The 24,839-nt window shown below is 47.4% G+C and overlaps 1 protein-coding gene across 1 annotated transcript in view; it reads right to left on the reverse strand.

Annotated features, from left to right (window-relative positions):
* Positions 1 to 4,540: 4,540 nt before the first annotated feature.
* Positions 4,541 to 24,839, reverse strand: part of NCKAP1L (NCK associated protein 1 like) — a 43,983-nt gene continuing 23,684 nt past the window's right edge. The window contains exons 21-31 of the mRNA XM_069580688.1: positions 23,057 to 23,275; positions 21,437 to 21,567; positions 19,019 to 19,116; positions 18,798 to 18,891; positions 18,560 to 18,642; positions 18,177 to 18,257; positions 13,836 to 13,929; positions 12,854 to 12,970; positions 12,426 to 12,535; positions 10,407 to 10,496; positions 4,541 to 5,987 (exon numbers count right to left, since the gene is read on the reverse strand). Coding sequence (XP_069436789.1) covers positions 5,856 to 5,987; positions 10,407 to 10,496; positions 12,426 to 12,535; positions 12,854 to 12,970; positions 13,836 to 13,929; positions 18,177 to 18,257; positions 18,560 to 18,642; positions 18,798 to 18,891; positions 19,019 to 19,116; positions 21,437 to 21,567; positions 23,057 to 23,275 — 1,249 coding nt within the window. The 3' untranslated portion in view covers positions 4,541 to 5,855. The remainder of the gene's footprint in view (positions 5,988 to 10,406; positions 10,497 to 12,425; positions 12,536 to 12,853; positions 12,971 to 13,835; positions 13,930 to 18,176; positions 18,258 to 18,559; positions 18,643 to 18,797; positions 18,892 to 19,018; positions 19,117 to 21,436; positions 21,568 to 23,056; positions 23,276 to 24,839) is intronic.

A 24,839-nucleotide genomic window follows, 5' to 3' on the forward strand; every position in this document is an offset into this window, starting at 1 on the left:
CGTCTGCTCTCAGTGGCCACGGTCACCCACTCCTCTCCCCAGTTCCCTGAGCTGGTCTTCCTGACACTTCTCCAGCCTGTGGCCTTCTCTCTGGTGCCTCCGGCAGGGGGTAGTTTCTCCTAAGCCCAACGCTTTCCAGAGAGAATCCACCAGAGCAGGCAGCACCCTGTCTTGACTTGATTATAGGTAACTCCATAAGGGCCAGGAAATCATTCCTATATTATCTCAGCCCCTGCAGTTGGCAGCCTTTCCTTTTATTCTGTCTTCTCTGAAAGAAATCCAATGGCTAAAGACCCAACACAAAACATTTTAGCTGCTTAAAACATCTATAGAATGAATGCTCTGGAATCTGAACTAAAGACTTGTAGCAGGGCAAAGTCTCTTTCATCAAAGTGAGTCCTACCTAGGACTCTGGCAGGAAGTTAGGATTCCTTTAAAGTCTCCTCCTTAATGGCCACCTACTTTGGCATTGGCGAAAATCTTTTGTGAACAGAAAGTGCATGTGTATTCACTAACTAATCCATGATCCACTAACTAATTAAAGAATGTGAGCTTTAATTTCAAGAACTCTGGAGGCTGGAAGGATGAGTGATGAGGAGAAGGTATGGACTCCATCCTAAATATCAAGTGGCAGCTCCCTCCTTCCCAAGCAATGGAAGAGAAAAGAACAGAAGTAAAGTGGACAGGGTGAAGATTCTCAACATAGAAGGACTGCCTTTTAGGCAGTTAAGTCAGGCCTTCAGATCTGACAGGACAAGAAGTATCAGCAGAATCAGCTTCCTGGAAGTACAGGGGCTGAAGGTGACAGCAAGCCAGAGAGGGAGACAAAACCAGAGAGAACACTGGACTTCAGCCGCTCTGTCCATATAACTTTCAGTTCAGTTCAGTTCAGTTCAGTCCATATAACTTTAGCACACACCATTTCCTGTCCTGGCCAGCAGAACTGTCCTAACCAAAACACACATGCATCTAAGATGTGGACCAGATTCCTTCACAATTCGGTCCTCAGAATTTGAGGGCAATCACCTTCTTTCTTATCAACTGAGAAAGAATGGGCTGAAAAAGAACCGTGAAATAAAATTAGAGCGAAAGAGCTCTGAGTAGGAAATTAGGGTTAGAGCTAAGGAGCTTCCCAAATTGGGCAGATGTTTCAACCAGAAGAGGTGGGAAAGAGGCTTCCATTAAGAGAGGGATCTGTCAATGTTTCTTCTTTTTTGCCCTCAATGTTTCTTAACACGGTGACATATTTCACCTCTGCCTTCCCAGGCCCCCAACTTCTAACCTATTTTAAGAAAAGGAAAATTCATACACACACACACACACACACACATATTCATGAAAGATGCTTTAGAGTCCATCTAGTCTAATCCCATTTATTTAACACATGGGAAGGAACTTCCCTGGCGGTCAAGTGGTTAAGAATCCACCTGGCAATGAAGGGGACATAGGTCTGATCCCTGGTCTGGGAAGATTCCACATGCCTCCTGACAACTAGGTCCGTGTGCCTCAACTGCCGAAGCCCACGCGCCTGGAGCCTGTGCTCCACAGAGAAGCCACCGCAGTGAGAAGCCTGTGCATCACACCCAGCGAGCAGCCCTGGCCTGCGGCAACTGGAGAAGGGTCCACGCACAGCAGCGAAGACCCAGCGCAAAAATAAAATCAGTAACTTTCTTTAAGTGGGGAAACTAAGCCTAGAAAAATTATGTGGTCCCACGGAGATTAACAGACTGATCACCTACTCACAGAGAGTAAGTAACAAAGCCAGGGCCGAGTCTCCTAACCCTCTTCCGTTCTGTGTTGCTTTCTTTAACCACCAGTCCTGGGTTTTCATCTCAACCTCATCCGGCTTGTTTTAATCCAATCTCATTTCTGCCTTACTCTACCCCTAGAGAGGTAAGAACAGGATATGTCTGCTCCATTCATTGTCTCGAAAGACCACCATTCTTCTCTCCCTGTCTTTCCCCTTGTTCCCCACCCCCAGGTTTCCCAGGCTTCTCCCAACCTCATCCCTCTCTCTTCAGCTTCCAAACTGCCCCTGCCTCTTGGAGACCCTTCCTCCTCACTCCCCTAACCCCACAACCCCTTCCGACAATCTCTGAGTTTGATCGAGACTGGGGGAAAAAAAAAAAAAAACACCCCGATGCTTTGGCAGCGGGTGAAGGCTGGATGTGATCTGCCTCCTACAGGAATGCTATTTAAAGGGGCAGCCTCACAATCCTCTCCCTCCAAAGTGACAAGAGAAAAGCCTGCTCCTCAATCTCTCCAGAGCTGCAAACTCAGCTCAAGTTAACTTCTGACTTCCTCAACCTGCACCCTGGCCTGCTGCTCCTTTTTCCTATTCAGGTGGGAGGGAGAGGACTTGACAACTGAGATGTGGGGGCTGAGGGGGGACTCATCTTCGTCTCCTTTGATGACAGGTACTTAGGAGGAGCAGGAGGCCCTGTGGGGCGGAGGACTGGAAGAACACTCTTCCCCCAACCACGTGAGTGACTTCAACCATGTGCCAGCTTCTTCTCAAAGTTGAACTTTGTTGGAAGAGAATTGATCTAGGCAAGAGGATCTAAGGTTCCGGCGCTCTTGTCCCTAGTGGGGACCTCCTTCCCCTCTCCGTGTCCATGCTTAAACCACAGGTGTTCTTTTCCTCCCAGGCCAAGTGCCAAACGGTGAGGCCCCCTTGGCCAGGCCCAGTTGTGTCCCCCCATCCCCATCCCCTGCTCATGAAGGCTACCCTCGCCCACTCAGCCGACTGAACAGCATGGTGAGGAAACACTGTCTCTACTGCCCAGAGGAACAGGGGCTCCCCTGCAAGCATCTCACCCCCAAGTCTGGTGGGAGAGCTAATTCTATCTCATTAGAGATAGAATTATCGCAAACAAGTTAATGGAGTTTTTAATGAAAACACTGCACTAATGAAAATGCTGAGGCTAGAACCTACTCTCTGCCTGCAAGACAAAGCAATCGGGGTCAGAATTTCTTCTTGATGTTCATTCAGCAGTTCCTTTTAGGCCTAAAGTGAGCTGGGGATCTGAACACAGAAAGCGGTTCATCATGGACTACGTCCCAGACTGTAGGAGGTCAGAGACCCTCCTGGCTGAGGAAGGAAACTGCCTAAAATGCTGATGCTGCTGCTGCTGCTAAGTCACTTCAGTCGTGTCCAACTCTGTGCGATCCCATAGACGGCAGCCCACCAGGCTCCCCCATCCCTGGGATTCTCCAGGCAAGAGTACTGGAGTGGGGTGCCATTAAACGCTGACGGGTCCTGTGAACTCAGCCGTCCTTCACCTCTAGACAGTCACCTTTTGTTAAGGTGGTCAAGGCCACATGTCCTCACCCTCTTCTATTTTTCTCATTCTAGGTTCTCTGGATTCTAACAGCTAAGTCTTCCCAGATGAAGAGGCAGTCGGGGCAGGTAGCAAACGTCCAGGACTGAATGTCATCTTTGAGTCCCAGTTCCGAATGTACTGATATGCATGTGACCTTCATTAAGTCATTTAACATCTCTGAATCTGCTTTCTGGCCTGAAATAGGAAAGCCTTCCCTGTTACCCTGCAGAAGGTGGTGAGAGCACTTTGAAAAAGTATATGTGATAGAGAAGTGTGTGTGTGTGTGATGATATGTTTATTAAAAACATCATGTCACATGACAAAATTTTATAAAAGGAGAACAGATATGTGTTGCCAAGGGCTAGGGAAGGGAAAGGGGATTGTGGGAGGGACATAATGGAACAATAGGAGGAAAGCCCTGTAGTGATAAAACCATCCTATATCCTGACCATGGAGGCAGATGCCTGAACCTACACATGATGAAGCTATACAGAACGAAATACACACAGTGAAATGAGCATAAAAAACTGGAGAAATCTACATAGATCAATGAGTTATGCCAATGTCAATATTCTAGCAATAGGTCAAGGAGATTTGGAGATTGGGGTTGATAAAGTGCTTTTAACAACTTGTGATAAAAAAAAATATATATATATATATATAAACATAAAAAAAAAACCTCCTAGTTACAGTGGCATAGGATAGTTTTGCAAGATCCTACCTTTGAGGAAAACTGGTAAAGGTACACAGGATCACCCAATATTATTTCTCAATAAAAACTAATTTTTAAAAAGGTATTATATGTCTACTCTGTATTCCCCTGCAGCAACTTGTCTTGCTGTCCTCTAGGACGGTCCTCTTAAGCATTCCTCATGCATATGGAAAAAGGATCTCCTGGCTCCTCAAACAGAGGATCCCAGCAGAGATATGAGTGAGTGCAAGGGGAGCTGCTCAGATACTTCTGAGCTTTCTCTTCTTCATCAACACTTCCTCAGTCTCAAGAGGCCTGACCCCCATCACTCCTTAGAACCTAACATTTTTTCCATAGTGCGGAAGGACAATTAGTTGATGCATGGAGCAGGACCCTCCGATGATTCTATCCTAAAGAATAGACAATTGTTGCTAAGAAAAACTTGTGTATTAATTATGGATGCCAAGTTCAATAAGTATTGACTAAGCCTGGGTCTCAAGAAATAAAGATCAAACACACACATATCTAAACACAGCTAACAAATAGCTTTAATGAACTCCGGATGGATTTGCTGAAAACCAAAAATTGCTTCCCTTTTATCCTAGAAGTATAGACATGACCCTAATTAATCAATTATTTACTTATATTGCCCATTCCAACCACTCCAGACCTGTGACATATATGATCTGTTGCTCCAGTCCTCCCTGGCACAGAAGTGATGGATGGCGGGAGGTGGGGGGGGAGGGGGGGGCACTGTTTCCTGCCAGGGAGTTAACTAAACCTAGTTTAATGCTATCTTAAATGCCTGGGGCTTTGCAACACTTGAAATTCTAATTAGCGCAGGAAAGGGCTAGGTTGAAACAGCTTGTACTCCCTCAAGTATACCCACTCTCAGGGCCCTGTAACCTAATGAGGTCTGTGAAATTTAAGATCCAGAAGAGAAATCCCTGCCTGGAGCAACAGCTGTACCCAGGATGACAAGGGGATTTGGGTTAAGTTAGTCCCTCCAGTTAGGAGGGAGAATACCCCCAAATGGTATGTGACGGGAACTCCCGTGACACTGGTCCAATTAGTTGTCCTAGAATTACTCTGGACTGACCCTCTGCCCTGGTTTGTAGCGATGTCAAGCGAAAGAAGGAGGGGTTCCAGTTAGAGACGTGAGTGGTAGGGCAGGTGAGGTGGGGGGCGGTGGGGAGAGTTGGGGCAGTGAAAATCGGGATCCCAAGAGCACTTCCTCATTGCCCCTGCATGCTGGAGAGCTGAAGGCAGACAAACAGACCCACAACTCCTAAAAGAGCCCCGACAAAGGAAAAAAGTGTTCCTCTGCTACTACTTGGCAGTGCAGGAGGAGCAGGCTGAATGCTTGCTGAACACATTTGGAAAAGGAAGAGAGATAATCGTCCTAATGAATGTGCAGGAGACAATAGCAGCTCCAGTGGGAGGGTTATAAGCTCATTATGGTTTAATATGATGATTGATCATCTCTGCCCGCCAACATTATCCTAGAATAGTGGTGAAGGTCGGAGAGACCCATGCCAGTCAGAACTCAAGCTCTGGTCCCCAGGAGATAGAAAACATACTTGAGGGTCACTTTTTTTTCATTGTAAAAATTCATACACCTGGCCCCAACACCATAACTCCTTTCCATGAAAAAAGCCCTCCACCCCCTGCCCCAGTTGGCCCCAGTTCTCTATGATTTCTCAGCCCTGGGCTGTTTCTCCATCTCCCTCTTCACCAGGTCTGGCTGATCCTCTCCCTAGTGACCCCACCTCATTCCCACCCTCTGAGAAAATAGCCACAGCTTCCAGTGCAGCACGGGTTTAGGTAGATCCAAAGACCTTTCAGTGGGTACTGGCCGACACTCGGTTCAGGTAGAAGGCCCGGGAGACCTCCCGATAGGCATTTCGAAGCAACACATATGGGAAACAGGACTCCAGCATGTCCAGGGTCAGGAAAGAGGACTCCTCCACCACCTGGAAAAGAAAGGGCCAAGGGAGATGAGGACCCCAGGTAGAACATCCACTGTGACACGCTGTTCCTCTTCATTTGGTCCCCTGGGCCCTCTGAGGCCATTAGAGTTACAAGCAAATGGGGTACCAAGGCACTGCCACTTCGCTTCACTCTCAGAAAGCAATGTTCTCTTCAGCTCCATTATAATGACCCCTGAGCCCCTCCTCAGGGTTATATGCAGGGTTCAGAAGCAGAAGGCAGGAAAGAATCACTTCTCTAGGGCAGAAAAACTCCATTCTCTCTCATTCTGGAGGCTAAATGAGGTGTGAGTGGGCAGCACAGATGCAGGTAAGAACGCATAAACGTGCTAATGACAAAGCTCTGCGGAGAAAAACACAATTCCCACTGCAGGCCAAGCAAGAGGGCCCGGAGCCCACGCAGTTCAGTCTCCTCCCTCCCTTAGCACAGTGCTTGGGGAACAGTATGGATGCTGTATAAAGGAGCAGGCATGATTAATTAGTTTAATTAGAAGGCCTGTATGCTGTGGAAATCCCTGCAGCCCCCACAGCCAAGCAGAAAGATAGATCAAGATGCCTGGGTAAGACAGAGGGTAGGGGGCAGGGGGATATTACCGTAGAGCCGTACAGCCTAGCCTTGGGCCAGAGGGTTTCCTTCCTTGAAGAAGGAATGGGGTGTCTCCTTCCATACTCTCCTCGCCCAAGAGGTTACGGGACTAAAAAACACTCTGGAGAGAAGTGTCCCATATCCTCTGGCATTTCACACAGATGGGCCATCCCAAATATGTCTGGGGTTTCAAGTCCTGAAAATTCACTCAGGAAAGAGATCTACCATCTCTATTCTAATGTTTTTCTCTCTCTGAAGCCCTTTTCAGTTTTTAAAATTTGTAAGGTACTGCAATACTCAAACCATGCACACACAATACACACAACAGCCTCAGAAGAGCAGACATCACAAGTTGAAGGAGAGAAAATCCGCCCATAAAACTATAGCTCTGATCTCAGGTTGGATGGCAGAAAGAATTTCTTGCTAAGCAAGATTTTCAAAACCTTAAGCCAGTAAAGAGATAAGATCTCTTTTCCAGGATATGACTCTTGGGTACGGGGAAATGAGTGATGGCTTCAAGAAGGATCCACTGGTCCAAGACTTCTATTCTCTGCTCTGTTAAGCACAGAAAATCACAGGGCTCCCAACTGGAGGAAATTCATGGCAGTGGAAATAGCTCGGAAGTGAAAGCCAAAAAATGGGTTCTAGTCCCAAATCTGCCCATGTATTTGGGGGGAGACCATGGATGTTATCTTTGCTTCCCTCTCCTCGGTTTCCTCACCTAGGAATGGTAAGGACTGGACTAACCACCAGCATCTGATCTGTTTCTGACAACACCTAGGATTCCATGAGTCTATGAGAGAGTCATTCCTTCCCCCATGAAACCCACTCCAGGAAGTCTGACAATAGTGGGGGTGGGCACGGCCCAGGCTTGACAGCCAAGACAGACCCCAGGGAGAGAGGTGCATGAACAGGATTTGGGGCTACATGAGTAGCCTCTTTACACAGAATACAGCTCCTTCCCTTCAGTCAGTTCCAATTTCTCTGTGGAAACATTTGCATTTAAATTGCTTTGCAGCAGCTCGTCCCTCTGTCTCTTCCCTCCTACAAAAAGCACTGGGTCCTAGGGCTGTTCCAGCCACTCTGCAGGCCTGTGACGCCACAAGGGGCAGACACCTTGCCACACTTGGTGGGGTGGGGGGAAACACAAAGCAGAGGGAGGAGGCAGTGGTGAGCAGCTGTACAGAATCCCCTCCAACCTCACAGAGGTGGCAACTGTCCAAGGACAAGGAACAGGCGTGCCTAAATCATTCAGAAACTAAACTGAGCAGCAGAGAGAGGGAACATTTGTTTAGCATCTATTATGTACCAGGCACTATTATATAAACTGTCTCATGAACCCTCACCCCTCTAGCATAAGGATGTGAACGTGAAAGTCACTCAGTCCTGTCCAACTCTTTGCGACCTCATGGACTATACAGTCCATAGAATTCTCCAGGCCAGAATACTGCAGTGGATAGCCTTTCCCTTCTCCAGGGGATCTTCCCAACCCAGGGACTGAACCCAGGTCTCCCACATTGCAGGTGGACTTTTTTACCAGCCGAGTCACAAGGGAAGCCCAAGAATACTGGAGTAGGTAGCCTATTCCTTCTCCAGCAGATCTTTCTGACCCAGGAACTGAACTGAGGTCTCCTGCATTGCAGGCGTATTCTTAACCAAGAATCCCTGAGCTATCAGGGAAGCCCATCATAAGGATAACTGCCCACTTTTAAGGCTAAAGAATCAGAGTCTCAGAAAGGTTAATTAACTTGCCCCCGGTCATGCTGGGCTTCCCAGGTGGCTCAGCAGTAAAGAATCTGCTGCCATGCAGGAGCCACAGGAGACTTGGGTTCGATCCCTGGGTAGGGAAGATCCTCTGGAGGAAAGCATGGCAACCCACTCCAGGATTCTTGCCTGGAGAATTCCATAGACAGAGGAGCCTGGCGGGCTATAGTCCATGGGGTCGCAAAGAGTCAGACAGAACTGAAGCGACTTAGCACACACGCACGCAGAGGTCATGCTGCTCTGAGACCGTGCTCTGCTACCCTCCTTCAGCCCTCCTCGGCCTCCCCTGCCCTCTCACCTCCTCACCACAGCCCCGCACCTCAAGTCCATTCTCTTCTCTTCCTCATCATGACCCTTCATCAGCCCAACCTAGGCCTTTTCGAGCTAGAGAAACTGAGACACAGATAGCACTGAGTGCCTATGTATTCAAAGAAGGAGACCCAGAGGGAGTCCCAGGCATGCTCGCCCCTAATACTCGTGGGCCTGGCTGAGAGTGCAAGTGGAAGCCCATGAACCACATGATAAAATAGTATATTCTTTCTTGCAACATCTGCAACATGTATTCATCCTTCAATGTCATGGGGCACTGGAAGGGAATTAGTTTCCAGACCACCTGTGGAACCAATTCAGGGGAGATACCCGAATCTGTAGATACCCAAGTTACTTTTATAAACAGGCATAGTACCTGCCTATAACCTATGATATCTTCCCATATTCTTTAAATCATCTCTAGATTACTTATAATACCTAATACAACATAAACGTTATATAAACAGTTATAAATACCATGTAAAGGCTATGTAAATAGTTGCTGGTGTGGGCAATTTGAAGTTTTGCTTTATGGAACTTTCTGGAATGTTTTTTAAAATAGTTTCAATCCATGGTTGGTTGAATCCATAGCTGAGAACCTGTGGATATGGAGGGCTGAGTGTACCTTTACAAATTCATGGAAGACAGGTTTGAATTTAGAATCATTAGACCCCTCAGAGTTCTGTACCAGAGCAGGGAGAAGGGAGGGAATCAGCCTCCAGCCAGGTACCCCTTCTCCTCCCACCCCAGTTTGGGGGGTTTGTAGACACACATAATCTTCCTGTCTGCACATCTAAACTCCAGCCACACATTCCATGGGCTCTGGAGCACAGTCTGCCTCAGTAGGATGGACTCGAGTGCAGGACAAGGTCTACATGTGGGCTGGAGCTGCTCAGGAAAGAATTCTGAGGCCCGAGAAGTCTTTAGCGGGGGCTCTGAGGAGGGGCACAGGCTCCAGGTGGACCTGTCCTCTCCCCACAGGCCAGAGGAAGGGTCACTTAAACCCAGGGCCCAGAGCAGGAGCCCCTCCTGCCCACCTTTAAGTGCAGAGCTAACCTAGGGAATCAAACTTTAGAACAAGAGTGAGTAAGCACGTTGAAGAGGGAAACAAGATCAACAGTAAAAGATTTTTTAAAAGTTAACTGAGTCAGAGTTCCCAGAACTTTCTACCGAAGAAGGGGAAAGGCCAGAGCTTGGGAAACAGAAGAGATAGCAGGAGCTGCCTGATTCATGTCCCACCTGGTTCCCTGCCTTACAGCTTTTCAGCTAAAAATCCCTTCCCTCTTCTGGGCTCCCCTCCTCCTCCCCCAGTTGAACTCCCCCAGTTGAACCTTCTTCATGGTTCTCTTAAGGACAAGAAATACAGCGGTAGGAAGTAGCCAAGTAAAATCAAAGATGCACTGGACAGGTAGTTATGGATGAGGGACATCCCCGTCCATGAGCTCATCCCCATGGTGGGGGTGAGCTGTTCCTCCATATCACACTCAAGAGCACTGCAGGGAAAGGGGCCCAGTCAGCTAGGGGCCAGGAAGACACTGTGCCGCAGAGAAATCCTCAAAGACTCTACCTTGGGATGACAGGACAAATCTAGAATGTTAACCAGAATGTGAGGATTAGACCCCTTCAGGCAGAATTAAATTCTTAGTTAGTGCTTTTGGGTGATAACCACGGTAGGGAGCCAAGAACCCTATAGAGGATCCTCCCTCTGGCCCTTCCTCTCCGACCAACTTAGAGCAGATACATACCAAGCGCATGAGCAGAGAAATGGACTCCCGGTTTCTGGTTTTAAGCTTGTCAGTCTCTTGGCCCAGCTGCAGGAGGCTGACAGAAGCCACCTGTAAGGGAAAGATTTGTAAGGAAGCAGATTTTTATGAAGGTCAGAGGAGGACAGCCTCAGGCTACGGGAAGTCAAGAGAAGATCAAGGAGGTGAGTTAAGAAGTGCTGGGAGGCTTGAGGTGGGAAAGCGGTGAATCCCCCAGGCTTCAGAGACACACGCTGCCTCCAAACTAGCCAGCGCAGATAACAGCCGGTTGCCAGGGATGCTGGAGGAGCAGTAGAAAGAGGCGAAGAAAGAAATTGCAACAGAGGCAGGTAATACTGTATGCCAGGAGATTAATCTCTTTTCCAAGGCGGCCTCCAGACACCACTGTCATCAGACTGTTTACAGCTGACTCCCCACCCGACTAGAGACAGAGCTGGGCCGCTGACTCAGACACAGCGCTTTTGGTATTCTCCTTCTGTCAACTCCCGAATGGCTGTCCTCTCCATTCACCTTCAGGTCCCCAATAGATCAAAAAGAAAGAAAGAAATGTGACTAATTGCATCCCAGACCCAGATTACCAGTATTTAGCAAACAGAGAGGGTAAAAGAGGCAGTGGGGTGGGGGGGTGACTCCTTTCTCACCCCATCTTAGAGATCTGGTGTGAATCCTCTTTATATCTCAGATGCTCGGAGCCCATTCTGTCTGCTCTGCTGTACCAGTTTAAAGAGAGACCCTCTCACTAAGCTTCCAAGTCCCTGACATGTACTTCTTGGGACCAGGATGTGATTCCCTGGAGAATATGATCTACTGTTTCCTCCAAAAGAAGACAGATGAGGCTCTAGTTTTTAAATCAGAACCATGCTTTGCAAAAGAATAAGCTCCCTTCAAACCGGCAATCTGTTAAAACCTAGCGGGGTGGGATGGAGTGGAAAGGTGAGAGGGAGGTTCAAGAGGGAGGGGATATATGTACATCTATGGTGAATTCATGTTGATGTATGGCAGAAACCAACACAATATTGTGAAGTAATTATCCTCCAATTAAAAATAAATTAACTTTTATTAAAAAAAAGAATAAGCTCCCTATTGCTGAGTACGCTCAAGCAGTCAGTGGGCACTGGACCACATTTCAAAGAGTATGGATGAGATTCCTCCATGGAGGATTTAGAATGGAAAGCTCTGGGACCTCTCTGAACAATGGAAAGAGATTACTTATTCTGTGTTTTTCCAGAGGCAAAGCTTAGATCAATAGTGAGAGTTGCAGGGAGTCAAACTTCGGCTAAAAAAATTTTTTTAACAACTTCTTTCAAACAAATTGAACATAACCTATAGTAAAATCAGCTTCCTGACTGTAAGTTTCAGTCCCTAGAATTCTAGACCAGGGGGCTCTCAAAATAAGATCCCAGGATGGGCAGCACCAACATTACCCAGAAACTTGCTAGAAATGCAAGATTTTCCAGCCCTACCATTAATCTACTGAATCAGAAATTCTCCATGTGATTCTGATTCACGGTGAAGTCTGAGAATTTGAAAAAAGTTTGACTTTTTATCAGTATTAGAGTTGAAAGGGGCCTCATAGATGATAAAAGTCAGTGTCTCGAGTCTGTATTTTAACAAACTCCTCAGGATATTGTAATGCACACCAAGGAAATACATCATGGATTTGGTTTAATATCTCTATTTAATAAATGGGAAAACTGTGGCCTCAAAAGTTTGGCTTTTCAGAGACCACGCAACTTCTCAGTGGCAGATCCAAAACTAAACTCAGATTTGCTAACTTAGTCCAGCACTCCTTCCAAGTATCGGGCAGAGGCTGAAATACCAGCTGTTAGGGAATTTAGAAGAAACTCTTGCCTTTCACAAAGCTGTCTCTCACTATTCAATGAACAAGATGGGAGGTTAGAATCCGAGGCCTGCTCAGTAATAACTGTCTATGGATTTAAGTCAAACCACTTGCCCCCAGACTTCACAATCGTCCATTCCTTATAACCTAGACCCACTCACCACGAGAAATTCCTTGAGGTGGGTTTCAATGTTCTTGTTGTAGACTGTGAAGAGGGCAGCAGATACCTGGATGATGGCTTTGGTCAAGCAGTGAATATTGTTGCTGTAACCTAGATTATTATTGACAGAGAGGGAGAGAAAGGAAAGGAAATTGAACCATGCCAGGTGACCCCAGCTGGTAACTTGCCATTTTTTCAGTCTGGGCCAGCCCTATGTGACGCCAAAGGATGAGGAACCATTCGAGGATTAGGAGAAAGATAGATAGTCTGATGGAATTTCACCTGAATTTAATTTTACAGATTGTTTATTCTCAAGAGCTTTCTGAAACAGAACTTTGCATCTGAGTCAGAAGCCTGTATTTTCCAGATAGATGTCTTGGTCTCATCTCCTGACCCCAGGACACTAACCTAAACCCACTCCTTACTTACCATCCTTCTCAATGCTGTAGAAGGAGGCAGCATCCATGGCAAGGAGTGGGAGGGAAACGGCCAGAAAGATCAAGAGCAGGCAGGCCACTTTATATTCTTCCTCAGGGGATGACAAATCTGGGAAAAGGAAGAGAGAGTAAGGTCAGTAAACAGGAGCTTTCTTCCACGGGGTCCTACTTCACAGAACTCCTAGGAGTGTCCCATGAGAAAATATCTGTGAAAAGACTTTGTAGAGCGTTATAGGCAAGTCATTACTGCTGTTAGTGAGAGGCCTGAGTCCCAGAGGCTTCCACTGGTGACTGAGCAGAGCTTTTGGCAAAGAGTTCAGCTGACACGCAGGCTGAGGGCACTCTGTCAGCTGCCTGATGGAGTGGAGAGGCGGGAAGGAGAGCAAAGACTCTCATCAAAACCGAGAGAGAAGAGGGAAAGCCAGTCTGGCAGCTTGAAAAGGCTTCATACCAACCCCCTGGTTCCACCCTATTCGGAGTGTGTGCAAGTATGAATGTGCTAATCAGAGGAAATGTGTAATGGAAATATAAGAGACAAGTGTGAGACCAGGGGAAGAAGTGAATGGTGTCAAGATGATTAGAGGGGAGGGGAGAAAGTAAGATCATTCTGGGGAACTGGGACACTATATACCACATAACTAGGCATGAAATCATGTCTGTTTCCCTCACTGTTTCATCTGCATTAATCTTATTTCCCTAACAAGACTGTAAGTTCCTTGGAGCACTTGCTGAGTACCAGACTCACTTAATACTTTTTAGCTGATTGACAGATCTACTGGTTGGAACCTGACTAGAAATCAAAATTGCCTGTGGAAGTATTTTCTGGGGATTAGGGACTGTGCTTTAAGTTTTTCCTTAGCTCCCAGTTTCTACCCTCTGAATTCACAATCGCAAATAAAGACTTCTTTGACACTGACATTTTCCCACCCCAAAACAGGGCCCAAGCCCTCCGCCACCCCGTTCCCCAGTGGTACCAGTTTTCAGATTGGCAATGGCAGCCACCAGGGCTGGATCGATGTCACAGTCCACCCCCGCAGCAGATGCCAGCTCAAAGATGCTCAAGGTCACCTGGTGGAGAAGAAAACAACATTCTGGACAGCATTCCCTGGAGAGAAGTACTTGGCAGAAGCTACAGGTGGCCAAGACCCCTGGATCACAGATTTTAAACTTTTGGTATACTATCATCTTTTCTAGGTATTCCTTTCATAGGTCTCCCTAACCTGCAGGGAAAATACATTCTTTTTTAAAAAGCCCAAGGCTTTAGCGTGGCCTTCAGATTCTCCACAGCACAAATTTACTTTTCCAACTTTATTTCCTCAAACGCTTCCTACAGGCAATGCAGATGTATTCACTATCTCTAAGCTACAACTTACTTTCTTCTTTTCATACTCTGGTTCCTGTGCATCCCTCTTCAGGAGTGTCCTTTCTTCTTGAGAGACCATAGGAAATAAATTGGTCCCTGCCCCTGGTTCCTGACACAGGGCTCCTAAAACCCTTATAATTCCCTAAGTGATAAAAACAGCATTTTTTGTTCCTATGCAGCAACTCTGGTTGGGCTCCTGGCCAGCTCCTAGATAGAGGCTGGTCACCAGAGAGACCAAGCCTTGATTAGAAACTGGGAATTTTCAGCTCCACCCTGCACCCCCCAACACACACACCCACTTCTACAGAGAGAGGAGAGGGCCTGGAAATGGAGTTAATCATGCCTATGTGAGGAAGCCTCCATAAAATCCCAACAGCATAGGGTTTAGAGAGCCTCCAGGTAGGGAACACATCCACGGACCAGGAGGGTGTTCAGCCCAAAGGCAGAAAGCCAGAAGCTTATGTCATCAGGACCGTCACAGGTCTCACCCTGTGTATCTTTCCATATGGCTGGTCTGAAAGTAGAAGTGAGTGTTAGGCGCTCAGTCGTGTCTGACTCTTTGGGACACTATGCACCGCAACCCACCATATCTCCTCAGTCCTTGGAACTCTCCAGGCAAGAATACTGGAGTGGGTGGTCATTCCCTTCTCCAGGGGATCTTCCCAACCCAGGGATCAAACCCGGGTCTCCTGTATTGCAGGCAGATTCTTTACCTCTGAGCCCCTGGGAAGTCCATATAGCTGTTCTTCTATATCCTTTATCACATCCTTTAATAAACTGGTCAATGTGTTTCTGTGAACAGCTCTAGCAAATTAATGGAACCTAAGGAGGTGGATGGAGAAGGCAACGGCACTCCACTCCAGTACTCTTGCCTGCAAAATCCCATGGACAGAGGAGCCTGGAAGGCTGCAGTCCATGGAGTCGCTGAGGGTTGGACACGACTGAGCGACTTCACTTCCACTTTTCACTTTCATGTGTTGGAGAAGGAAATGGCGACCCACTCCAGTGTTCTTGCCTGGGGAATCCCAGGGACAGGGGAGCCTAGTGGGCTGCCGTCTATGGGGTCACAGAGTGGGACACGACTGAAGCAACTTAGCTGCAGCAGCAGCAGCAGCAAGGAGGTAGATATTGGAACCTCTGACCTATAGCCAGTTGGTCAGAAGCACAGGTTTGCAGCTGGCTTCTGAAGGGGGGCGGGGTGGGGTAGGTGAAGACTTGTGGAAGTGAGCCCTAAACATGCGTGATCTGACACCAACTCCAGGTTGATAGTGTCAGAACTGAATTAAGCTGCAGGACATCCAGCTGGTGTCGCAGGGAACTGGTGTGGGGACATCCTCCAAACACTTAGTGACCAGAAGTGTCAGAAGTGACATGTTCTGTGTGAGAGTAAAGGAGACGCTCAGCAGAGAATCACACAGTAGGGGAGAACAGGGTTTTTCCCTACATAGGAAGGGAAAAGGGCAAGTTTTTCCTATTTACTTCTCCTCTGCTATATCCAACTGACACCCACCCTTGAGGCCTACCTTGAATCTCACATTTTCTATAGAGCCCTCCCTATTGACTGCAGCTCATGCTCATCTTTCCCTCCTTAACTTGGCACCACTTACTCGGCACTGATCAGAGGCAGCACCTGGTATCATCAGTTATCTTCTCAGCTTGGAGGCAAGATGTATGGTGTGTCTCACCAACGAGATTACAATATGTTTTTAACCTCCCCTCATAGAGAGGGGAGAGAAAGTCCTGGAGTGAGAGGATCTGGGTTCAAATCCTAGCACCACCACTTACTAATTGCGTGACCTTGGCTAAAAGTGACTTAACCTCTTGGAGCCTCCATTTTCTCATCTGTAAAACTGGAATAAAAATACTCACCTTACAGAGTCGCTGTGAAGATTAAATTAGATCACATAAGTAAAAGGACTTCCCTAGTAGCTCAGCTGGTAAAGAATCTGCCTGCAATGCAGGAGACCTGGGTTCAATTCCTGGGTCAGGAAGATCCCTTGGAGAAGGGATAGGCTACCCACTCTAGTATTCTTGCCTAGAGAATTCCATGGACAGAGGAGCCTGGCAGGCTACAGTCCATTAGGTTGCAAAGAGTCTGACTTGACTGACTTCCACTTTCACTTTTTGCATATAACGCATCTACCCCTAATTGGGCTTCCCTGGTGGTTCGGCTGGTAAAGAATTTGACTGCAATGCGGAAGACTTGGGTTTGATCTCTGGGTTGGGAAGATCCCCTGGAGAAGGAAAAGGCTACCCACTCCAGTATTCTGGCCTGGAGAATTCCATGAACTGTATAGTCCATGGGGTCACAAAGAGTCACACACAACTGAGTAACTTTCACTTTATTACCCTAATGACTCCCAGCGTCACTGAGAGACTAATAAACCTTGTCCCTTTCGCTCTGCTTCCTTTCCCTCAAAGCCAGGAGCTCTGCATTCCTTTCATCCTCTCTAGGTTTGAACACAATGCTAAGCACATAGAAGGCATTCAGTTAATGTTTATTGATTGACTCCTGAATCCCTCATTGTACTTAGAATCAGGTTCCCAAGATGTAGCTCCAAACACCCACACCCACTAAAGTACTTGGACTTTAGAGGTTAAGAAAAAAAGACTTCAAAATGTTCTGAGAGGACAAGGATAACTGTTTCAATAGCAGATAACTAAGTAGAGTATCTTATGCAAAGAACCCCACGGATATAACAGTAAACACACACTGCCTACTATGCTAGACCCAGAAGGTAAACCTCAGCATTCTGCTCCGCCCTGTTTAAATTCCCTACTAACTAAATAACCCTGCTAGAGGCAACCGTGACCTAGGAGATCGGGGAATTTGGTCCATAATCTGTGGTTTTCTAGAGGAAGAAGCTGATGGTTGAAGGAAACTTCTTCACCTTTTAACCTTCTTCTGTTCTCATCTTCTTGCCCCTCAGAGGTAGTAACAGAATTTCTGATGGACAGGCCAGCCCCATCTCCACACACCTGCTTATCCTCACAGGTAGGCAGAGCCTAAAGATCAAAGCTGCCAGGAATATACCAGCTAGACACTCCTGACAGACCGGAGCATTCCGCCCCAACATCAACAGCTGCCAGAAACCCGGGGCCCACAGCGAAATCCAAGCCAGGGCCTGAAGGAGCAGCCATCCAGTGAAAAATCACCCCTCATGGCCCATGACCACTTGGCCCTCATCTGATTTCAGGCAGAGAAAAGGGAAATTTTCAAGATTCTTCTGACCTCAAAGTAAGGGAAGTTGTTTTTTCTCTTAGCATCTAACTACTTCCCATGGGGTCGGAAAGAGTCAGACATGACTGAGAGACTGAACAGCATCTTCCTGTTAACCAATTTCCTCCTCTCATAGACCTCCCTCCATTAATGGAGTCAGTTATAAGAGAAGTGCCCTGCCCTGTGCACTGGGCAGCTGTATTTCCTGCGAAACATTCTTGTTTGCTCCAGGTGATTCAAAAGGCAAGCTAGCGTGAGGAGGGCGAGCAGAAACGGATGTTTAGGTTGGGCGCTGACAGAGGCCCCTCCCCCTTTCCCCATGCCTACCGGAAATGAGGCCTGAGGGTGGGTGGGAATGGAAGAACCAACTTTTACAGAAAGTTCCCAGGCTCCAGACTAAAAGAGGGGACTTGTCTGCACATCGTTCAGAATCTAATTTGCACATCTAAGGAAAAAACCTATAGATACTATGATCCTTGCCCTTACTGCTCTCCCTCCAGTAACGTTCCCCAGCCTCCACAGGATCTCCCCAGGGCTCCCCTACTCTGAACTCTCTTCTCTGACCAAAATTCCTCCCTCCACAAAACCTCCCCAGATATTTTTCTGTTGAAAACCTGGCTTTTGTTCCTGTGGTATTCTTCAGAGCCCTCTCCTCCCTTCCAAGATCCTAGCTCTATCCTTTGTCAACAACAGAAATCTCCTGGTTGGATTCCACTTTGCATTCCCCAATACCTTGATATCTGTGTCTGGAGTGACAAACTCCTTCAGGCATTCGATGGGACCCATGAGAAACGGGCAGTGGGCGGAGAAAACCTGGAGGAAAGAAGACAAATGAGTCCGAGGACAGAGGCCAGCACCTTCAAACATAGGTGGAAACAAAAAAAAAACAAAACAGGGCCTCAGCTTAGATGAGAACTTAGCCAACTTTCTGTGTTACTTCCCTCGTCACACGTCCAGATTTCTCCAGCTCATCTGTCCTCAGAGATCTTCCAGGACTTCTACCGGATTAAGCTCCTTTCTTCACAATGCTTGCCAACCCTTTCCACAACTTCTCACACAAGCCCCACCCAGCGCTTTATTCTGCTTATCCTGTGGCAGCCCCCGCCCCCACTCACCTCCCGAAGTCCCTCTTGGGCCATGGCCCTAAAACTGAGGATAACGCCAATGATGGTCATGCGCTTCAGCACGTTATCAGCCCCTAAGGAGAAAGAAGAGCACGAGAGAAGAGAATGTGGGAAAATGGCGATGGTTTTGCTTCTTCAGACCCAGCCGAGGCCTCATAGCTCCAACAACCCCTTGTGGTCCACAGTGCTTTTCCCGCAGCTCCTTCTCCCTTTGGGGGGATGTGCTCACCTGTCAGCTGGGGCACCAAAGAAGCCATCAAGTCCACCTTGTTGAAGTTGGATCTGATCTGAACAAGTACATCCATGTTTTCTACCACCAGCTTCTGCAGTCAGAACAGAGACATTAGCAAGAAAAGACAAGACCCATGGTACATCTCTCTCCAGTCTCCTACGCCTACCCTGCTTCCCCCGAGGCTGGACCTTCTTCCCGGGGCCTTGCATCCACAGTACCTTCAGCTCCACAATTTGCGAAGTCACATGCCACATCAGGTTTTCACTCAGGAACTTCATGCCGTATGGGCCCAAGAGTTCAGCTAAGGCCCGCATCTCTGGAATAGAGTTGCAGAGACCCCAGGTAGGACCCAGAGGGCACTGGGGCATTTGCACAATAGCTATAGGATAGTCTGAACATTTCTAATGTTTTTCTGCAAGGAAAGGAAATGGCAAGGAAGGGAAGTAGGGAGCAAATGTGGCCTGAAATCTGGCATTCTGGTGACAGGCCTGGCCTGCCTGTGGGACAGTTAACCTTCTACCCACTGGCACTCACACCAAGATGTACCATAAATAATAGCTATTTACTTTTCATTCTTACAGGAATCTGGACTTTGCCAAGTCCCTTTACCTGGTATCTGGACTTTCCTCTTGCTGTACTAGCTGCACTAGCTTTATGAGATGGAAGACCATCTCTGAGCCTCAGCTCCCTTCTCTGTTGAATGAAGAAATTAAAATCCACCCTGAATACCTCACAGAGTTGCTAGGAGAGCAATCAACACACATCCCCATTATCCCAATTGTTTTTTCCTCTAAACCCTTGTTTCCTCCAGTCTGCTCCATTACCTTATCCCTCCCTAACCAGCCTGCTTCTGGCCCTTTGTGGATTAAATAAAGCCTGGCTGGGGAAATCCCATGTTGGAAACCTGAGGGACAAATTCAGACAGGAAAGAGCTCCAGCTTTGATCTCTGGCTATGGACCATCCCAGCAGAGAAAACCATCAAGACCAGAAGTAACAAGAGATGAGGAGAGGAAAGGTGAGTTTAACCTAGTTAATAAGGGTTCAGAGGGAAAGGGAAGTTGAGGCCCCCATGCTCAAGGTTTTCAAGGCGGGACCAGTTGATCTCCACCTCCACCACTGACAAAAGCAGTGGAGCTGGCCACAGCAGCTGACATGGAGTCTCACGTGGAATAAAATATCAGACATTTTTAGGGCCACCTATTTACAATAAGAACAACTGAGCTGAGAACTAGGAAAGGAGTTCCTAACTGGTCACCTTAGATAATGCTAACATGCTGACAGAGAGGCAGAGGGGCTGAACTACCCTTTCTGGAGAAAAGACCCGCGGATCCACCAGTTTGGATCCACCTTACTCTAGTCCTCTCTAGGCTAGTAACCCTAGGGCCTCCTTCTCTATCCATCTAGCTATTTTTGCAGCAGCATTGCCCCATCACCATGGTAACCCTAGGAAATTGGGGTGGGGGTGGCAGGAGGGGAAATCAACATTACCTCCTGCTGCTCGTCAGTTGTCAGCAAGACCTAAAGCTGATTTTAGATGCTGCCTACAGCTTGTGGGAGGAGTTGATGAGAAGGGGACATCTGAAGCCTCCAGCAGGTAGAGAGTAGGGTCAGCTCACTGATGGAGTCAGTGTGAGGGCAAGAAGAAGGCAGAGCTGGAGAATAGAGCTTCGTGCTCTGCCCTCCATAACACCCCCTCCAAGGAAGGGGAAGAATGGAGAGGGCAGCATCACTGAAACATCTCCTACCTGTCTCAGATCCCATGCGGGGTCCATGAGAGGAAGGAGGAAGCAGTTGGATAGTTCACGAATCAGTCAGTAAAACAAATCTATTAAAAAGGATCTGCACGGCTTCAAGCCCTCTTTAAAAAGAGAATAACTTCCCAATTCATTCATGACACTCCTCATCTGCCTGCCTTAAGACACTAAAGCACTTCTAAACACTGGGAAGCAGCACGACAAAGTGATTAAGCACCTGGGTTCTGGAATTTGACTGCCTTGAGCTGAAATTCCAGTTCTACCATTTATGAAAGTGAAAACTTAAGCTCCATCACCTCTTGTGTCTCAGTGTCCTCATCTGTAAAATGGGGATAATAACAACCTCAAGGCTGTTGTGAGGAGTGAAGGAGTTAATAAACGTGAACATTCAGAACCTAGCCCACACTAAACATCATTGGTTATGTTATTATCATTATTAAATATCAGTTATCTAAAATGTATCCCTCAGGAAGAAGGTGCCACAACATGAGATCACTGTTTAATAATTCCAAACATCAGAATGTCCTTACATTTATCCTTTACCCTTCATCGTATGTCCTACTCTCTACTTTTTGTGGAAATGGAAAATGCCCATTTACTACCCTTTGGAGAATAAATCCTTTCAATGACTTAAGTGCCCCTGCCCAGCTCTTAACTCCCTTCATCTTCTCTCTCCACCATCAACCCCCAGGCCACTTCCCAATTCTGGGTCTCACTTGAAATCTCTCCTATCGTCCCTAAGGTAGAGTCTAGCAGAGATCTAGAAGAGTATAGAATGAGGCTCTGGGAAAGCAGGAGAACACAGATGGGGTCCGTCCATTGGGATATTGTACCGAGGGGAAAGCTCGGCTCCTTGACAGGACACCAGACTCTGAGCTCACCAGAGACGTCAGAGAACTCCTCTGCGCTGAAGTTCTGCTCCCCCTCTCTGGGGAGGCTGATGAAGGCCTGCATGACTGGTGAGTGGATGATGGTCCCGCTGCTTGCCTGTCTAAGCAGACTTTCTAGGTACCTACAGGATTGGCCAAGAGAGCACAGAAGATGAGTGTTCACTCCCTTCCTCCTACCACCACCACTGGGCTCAGGAAGAGGAATTCCACGAAAGGCTGGGGTGGTGGGGAGAGACTGGGGCTGGAGGAGGAGACACCATGGCACTCTGATAAACATTCCAGGCTGCTGGCTCAGAAACAACTGGCAGTAATGTGACTCTGCTTTGCCTCTAATCTGCTGGACATTGGCTGTGCTCTCAAAGGTAACGGTGGACATGCCCCACCACCTTTTCCAGCTATAGCACACCCCACACTCTTGGCCTTTCTCTGTCAGGTAAGACAAGCCTAAGCTGACAAGACAAAAATTCCTACTAATCGGGCTCCTCCAAAATATACTTACCCTCAATCTCCTCAGTGAGAGTTTTCGACTAAGAGCCTAGGAGCCTGGAAATGAGTCTCAAGTCAAACCTCCTGGGCAGAGAGAAGCCCAGTGAACACTTGTCATCCAGTCTCCAAATATCCCCTCCTGACCTCTGGGCAAGCTAAGAAGGCTTCCAGCCAGTGACACCAGAGGGCTTGGTAACCCCTGTCACTCACCCAGGCACTAGCTGTAGGCCTAGGTCTTACAGAAATCACAAGCTAACACGGGTAGGTCAAAACCAGCACTCAACGTGCAGTTTTTTTCCTTTTAATTTGAATTCACTGTCAAATTTTTTAAGTGGAGATTTTATATTAAAAATAATAATTTAGTGAGGCAGCAATCAGATGGTACTAAGTGGTGGCTGCCCCTTTAGAAGGGCATGCCCTTACTACTCAAAGTTCCCACCCAGCCCACAAGACCCATTTCCCTTACCTGCCAGGCCCAGCTTGATATGTGTATTGCAAACCCTGTCTCAGGCTTACCCCCCTTCTCAGGGGGGTTCTTTGCAGCCTGACTCATACTAAGCTGATATTGGATTAAGAGCGCCACCCAGTGGCTTAGGGAGGTAGGAATACAGCTCCTTTCCATCCTTAAAACCTCAAAGGAAGTATTGCTGATTCCTGCCCCCTCCAGTTTGGGGGAGGAGGCCCCTTTCCCTATGAAAAACACTCTACTAAACATAATATGGTCATGTTGGAAGATGAGGAGACAGTGCTCTGGAGAGAAGGTATGAGATAGAATGGTCTTCAGACGGAGAAGTTGGGTGAAAAGAAAAATAAGAGAACTTCAGAAAGAGGAAGAAAGATCATTTGAAATGAAAACAGAATCCAGAAAAGAAAGGTCAGGAACTGCAGATGAAGAGCAAAAGGGCAGGTCAATGGGTGTCACGTGGAAGCTTGGAAAGAACCCTCATGGTGGAGAGAGGACATCTGAGTTTGCCCCAGCTCATAGCTCTAGTCCTCGGGCAGAAACAAGCCTCTGGGGGTCTATGACCCTAGGAGCTGAAATGCCTGGTCTTGAGGTCCTACCCTGTAAAGGAAAAAGTGCTAACAAAAAGAGTAAGGCAGAGAGAGAGGATAAGCAACACTGACCAGTTTGTGTAGAGAGTGGTGATAGTCTGCTCCCCACATGAGTCCAGCGGCTGTGTCTGCTGCAGGAGGGCATTGCGGATGACTCTGGACACATCTGCACCCAGAAACTGGGCCAGTGACTGTATGAAACTGATGTACGCTTTGACTCCTGCCAACAGCTCAGAAGGCCTGGCGATCTCCTGGGTTGTAGCATTGTAGCCAGCCAGCCACACAATGGCTCTGCGTGACAGAAACCATAATCACAGTCATCATGTCCAACATAGTAACAGTTATCATACTTATACTGTGTTCTAGGTGCCGCACTACGATTTCACTACACACATTATCTCATGTAAGCCTCATAGCAACCCAAAAAGGTAGGTACACTTATCTCCACTTCATGGTGAAGAAACTGAGGCACAGAGAGGTTCCAGTGACAGAGCCAGGACTTGACTCCGATAACATTTGATTCTCAGTCACCATGTTCTTCCGCCTCCTCTAGGGAAATTTAGATCAGGTGGTAAAAGATGTAGGCTCCCAAACGCCATCTAACTGTATGAGCTGTCTCACAACCTCCTGTATTCTCGGGGCCAGCATTTGTCTTTTCTCTTTGGAAAGAATTAGTTCCAGTCACTGTCAGAAACGGAAAACCACAACCAGAAATCCTTAGATGTGCAGTGCAATGCTGAGCAGCCATGGGATGCCAGGTGGAGAGAGTGCACCTGGCAAGCACGCAGCTATAGCCAACCTTAGAGGAGGAAGACCTGTCAGCACTGTATTATTTCAGGGGCACATCAGCAACACCCCCTCCCCCTTGGACTCCCAGACCCTTCCAAAATACCTTCCCCGGGAACCTGAGAATTCACAGTGGGAGTCAGTCCTCTTCCTTCAGACTTTCTTCCTTGTTAAACTGTAAACAGGGGGCTTCCCTGGTGATCCCGTGTTTAAGAACCCGCCTTGCAATGCAAGGAACACCAGTTCAATCCCTGGTCTGGGAAGATCCCACATGCCGCAGAGCGACAGAGTCCGTGTGCCACAATAATGAGCTCTCACTCTTCAGCTGAAACTGCTGAAGACCACGTGCCTGGAGCCCATGCCCGCAGCTAGAGAAGCCACTGCAATAAGCCTTCACACCGGAACAAAGAGTAGCCCCACCTGCTCCAACTAGAGAAAGCCCACGAGTAGCAGTGGAGACCCAAAATTAAATAAATAAATAACTATGAAAACAACAATAATAAAAAATGTCAACCGAAGGAGAAAAAGGAACACCACCAGCTTTTGTCAGTCAGCAGCACATCAATATGAATGAGTCCATCAGGTCCTCCCTAAAGCCACAGGCGTTTGGGAGTTTTGTTTGTTTTGCATTTTGGGGAAAGTGTTTATGGTGGGGAGGGGGGGAACAGGAGCACCTGCTTTGTGGATGAAAAGGAAAACCACTTGAAGGAAAATACTACAGAAAGGACAGACTGGATGCAAGCCTAATCTACCTAATCTATTTTAGAGTTCTCATTGAGGCCAAATCTTTAGGCCACCTTCGGGGCTTTAGGAGCAAGGATGTCAATGAAGAAAGTATTAGAGATGTTCAGGAAAAACTAAAATATCACACCCATGCTGCCCCAGGGCCTAGAAACCACTGCCAGTTTCTGAAGGTTCGCACATGGATGATTATCAAATTGTCATCTTGACATTTTGTATGTGCCTGAGACACTTCCTTCCATATAGCTAAAGTGTAAGGTATGAAAACAAACTAATTTTTACTGTCACCAAGGCAAAAACCTAATTGGAAAAACAAGCCTGCATCTCC

This window comes from Ovis canadensis, chromosome 3 (assembly GCF_042477335.2).
Source record: "Ovis canadensis isolate MfBH-ARS-UI-01 breed Bighorn chromosome 3, ARS-UI_OviCan_v2, whole genome shotgun sequence".
NCBI classification, from domain to species: Eukaryota; Metazoa; Chordata; class Mammalia; order Artiodactyla; family Bovidae; genus Ovis; species Ovis canadensis.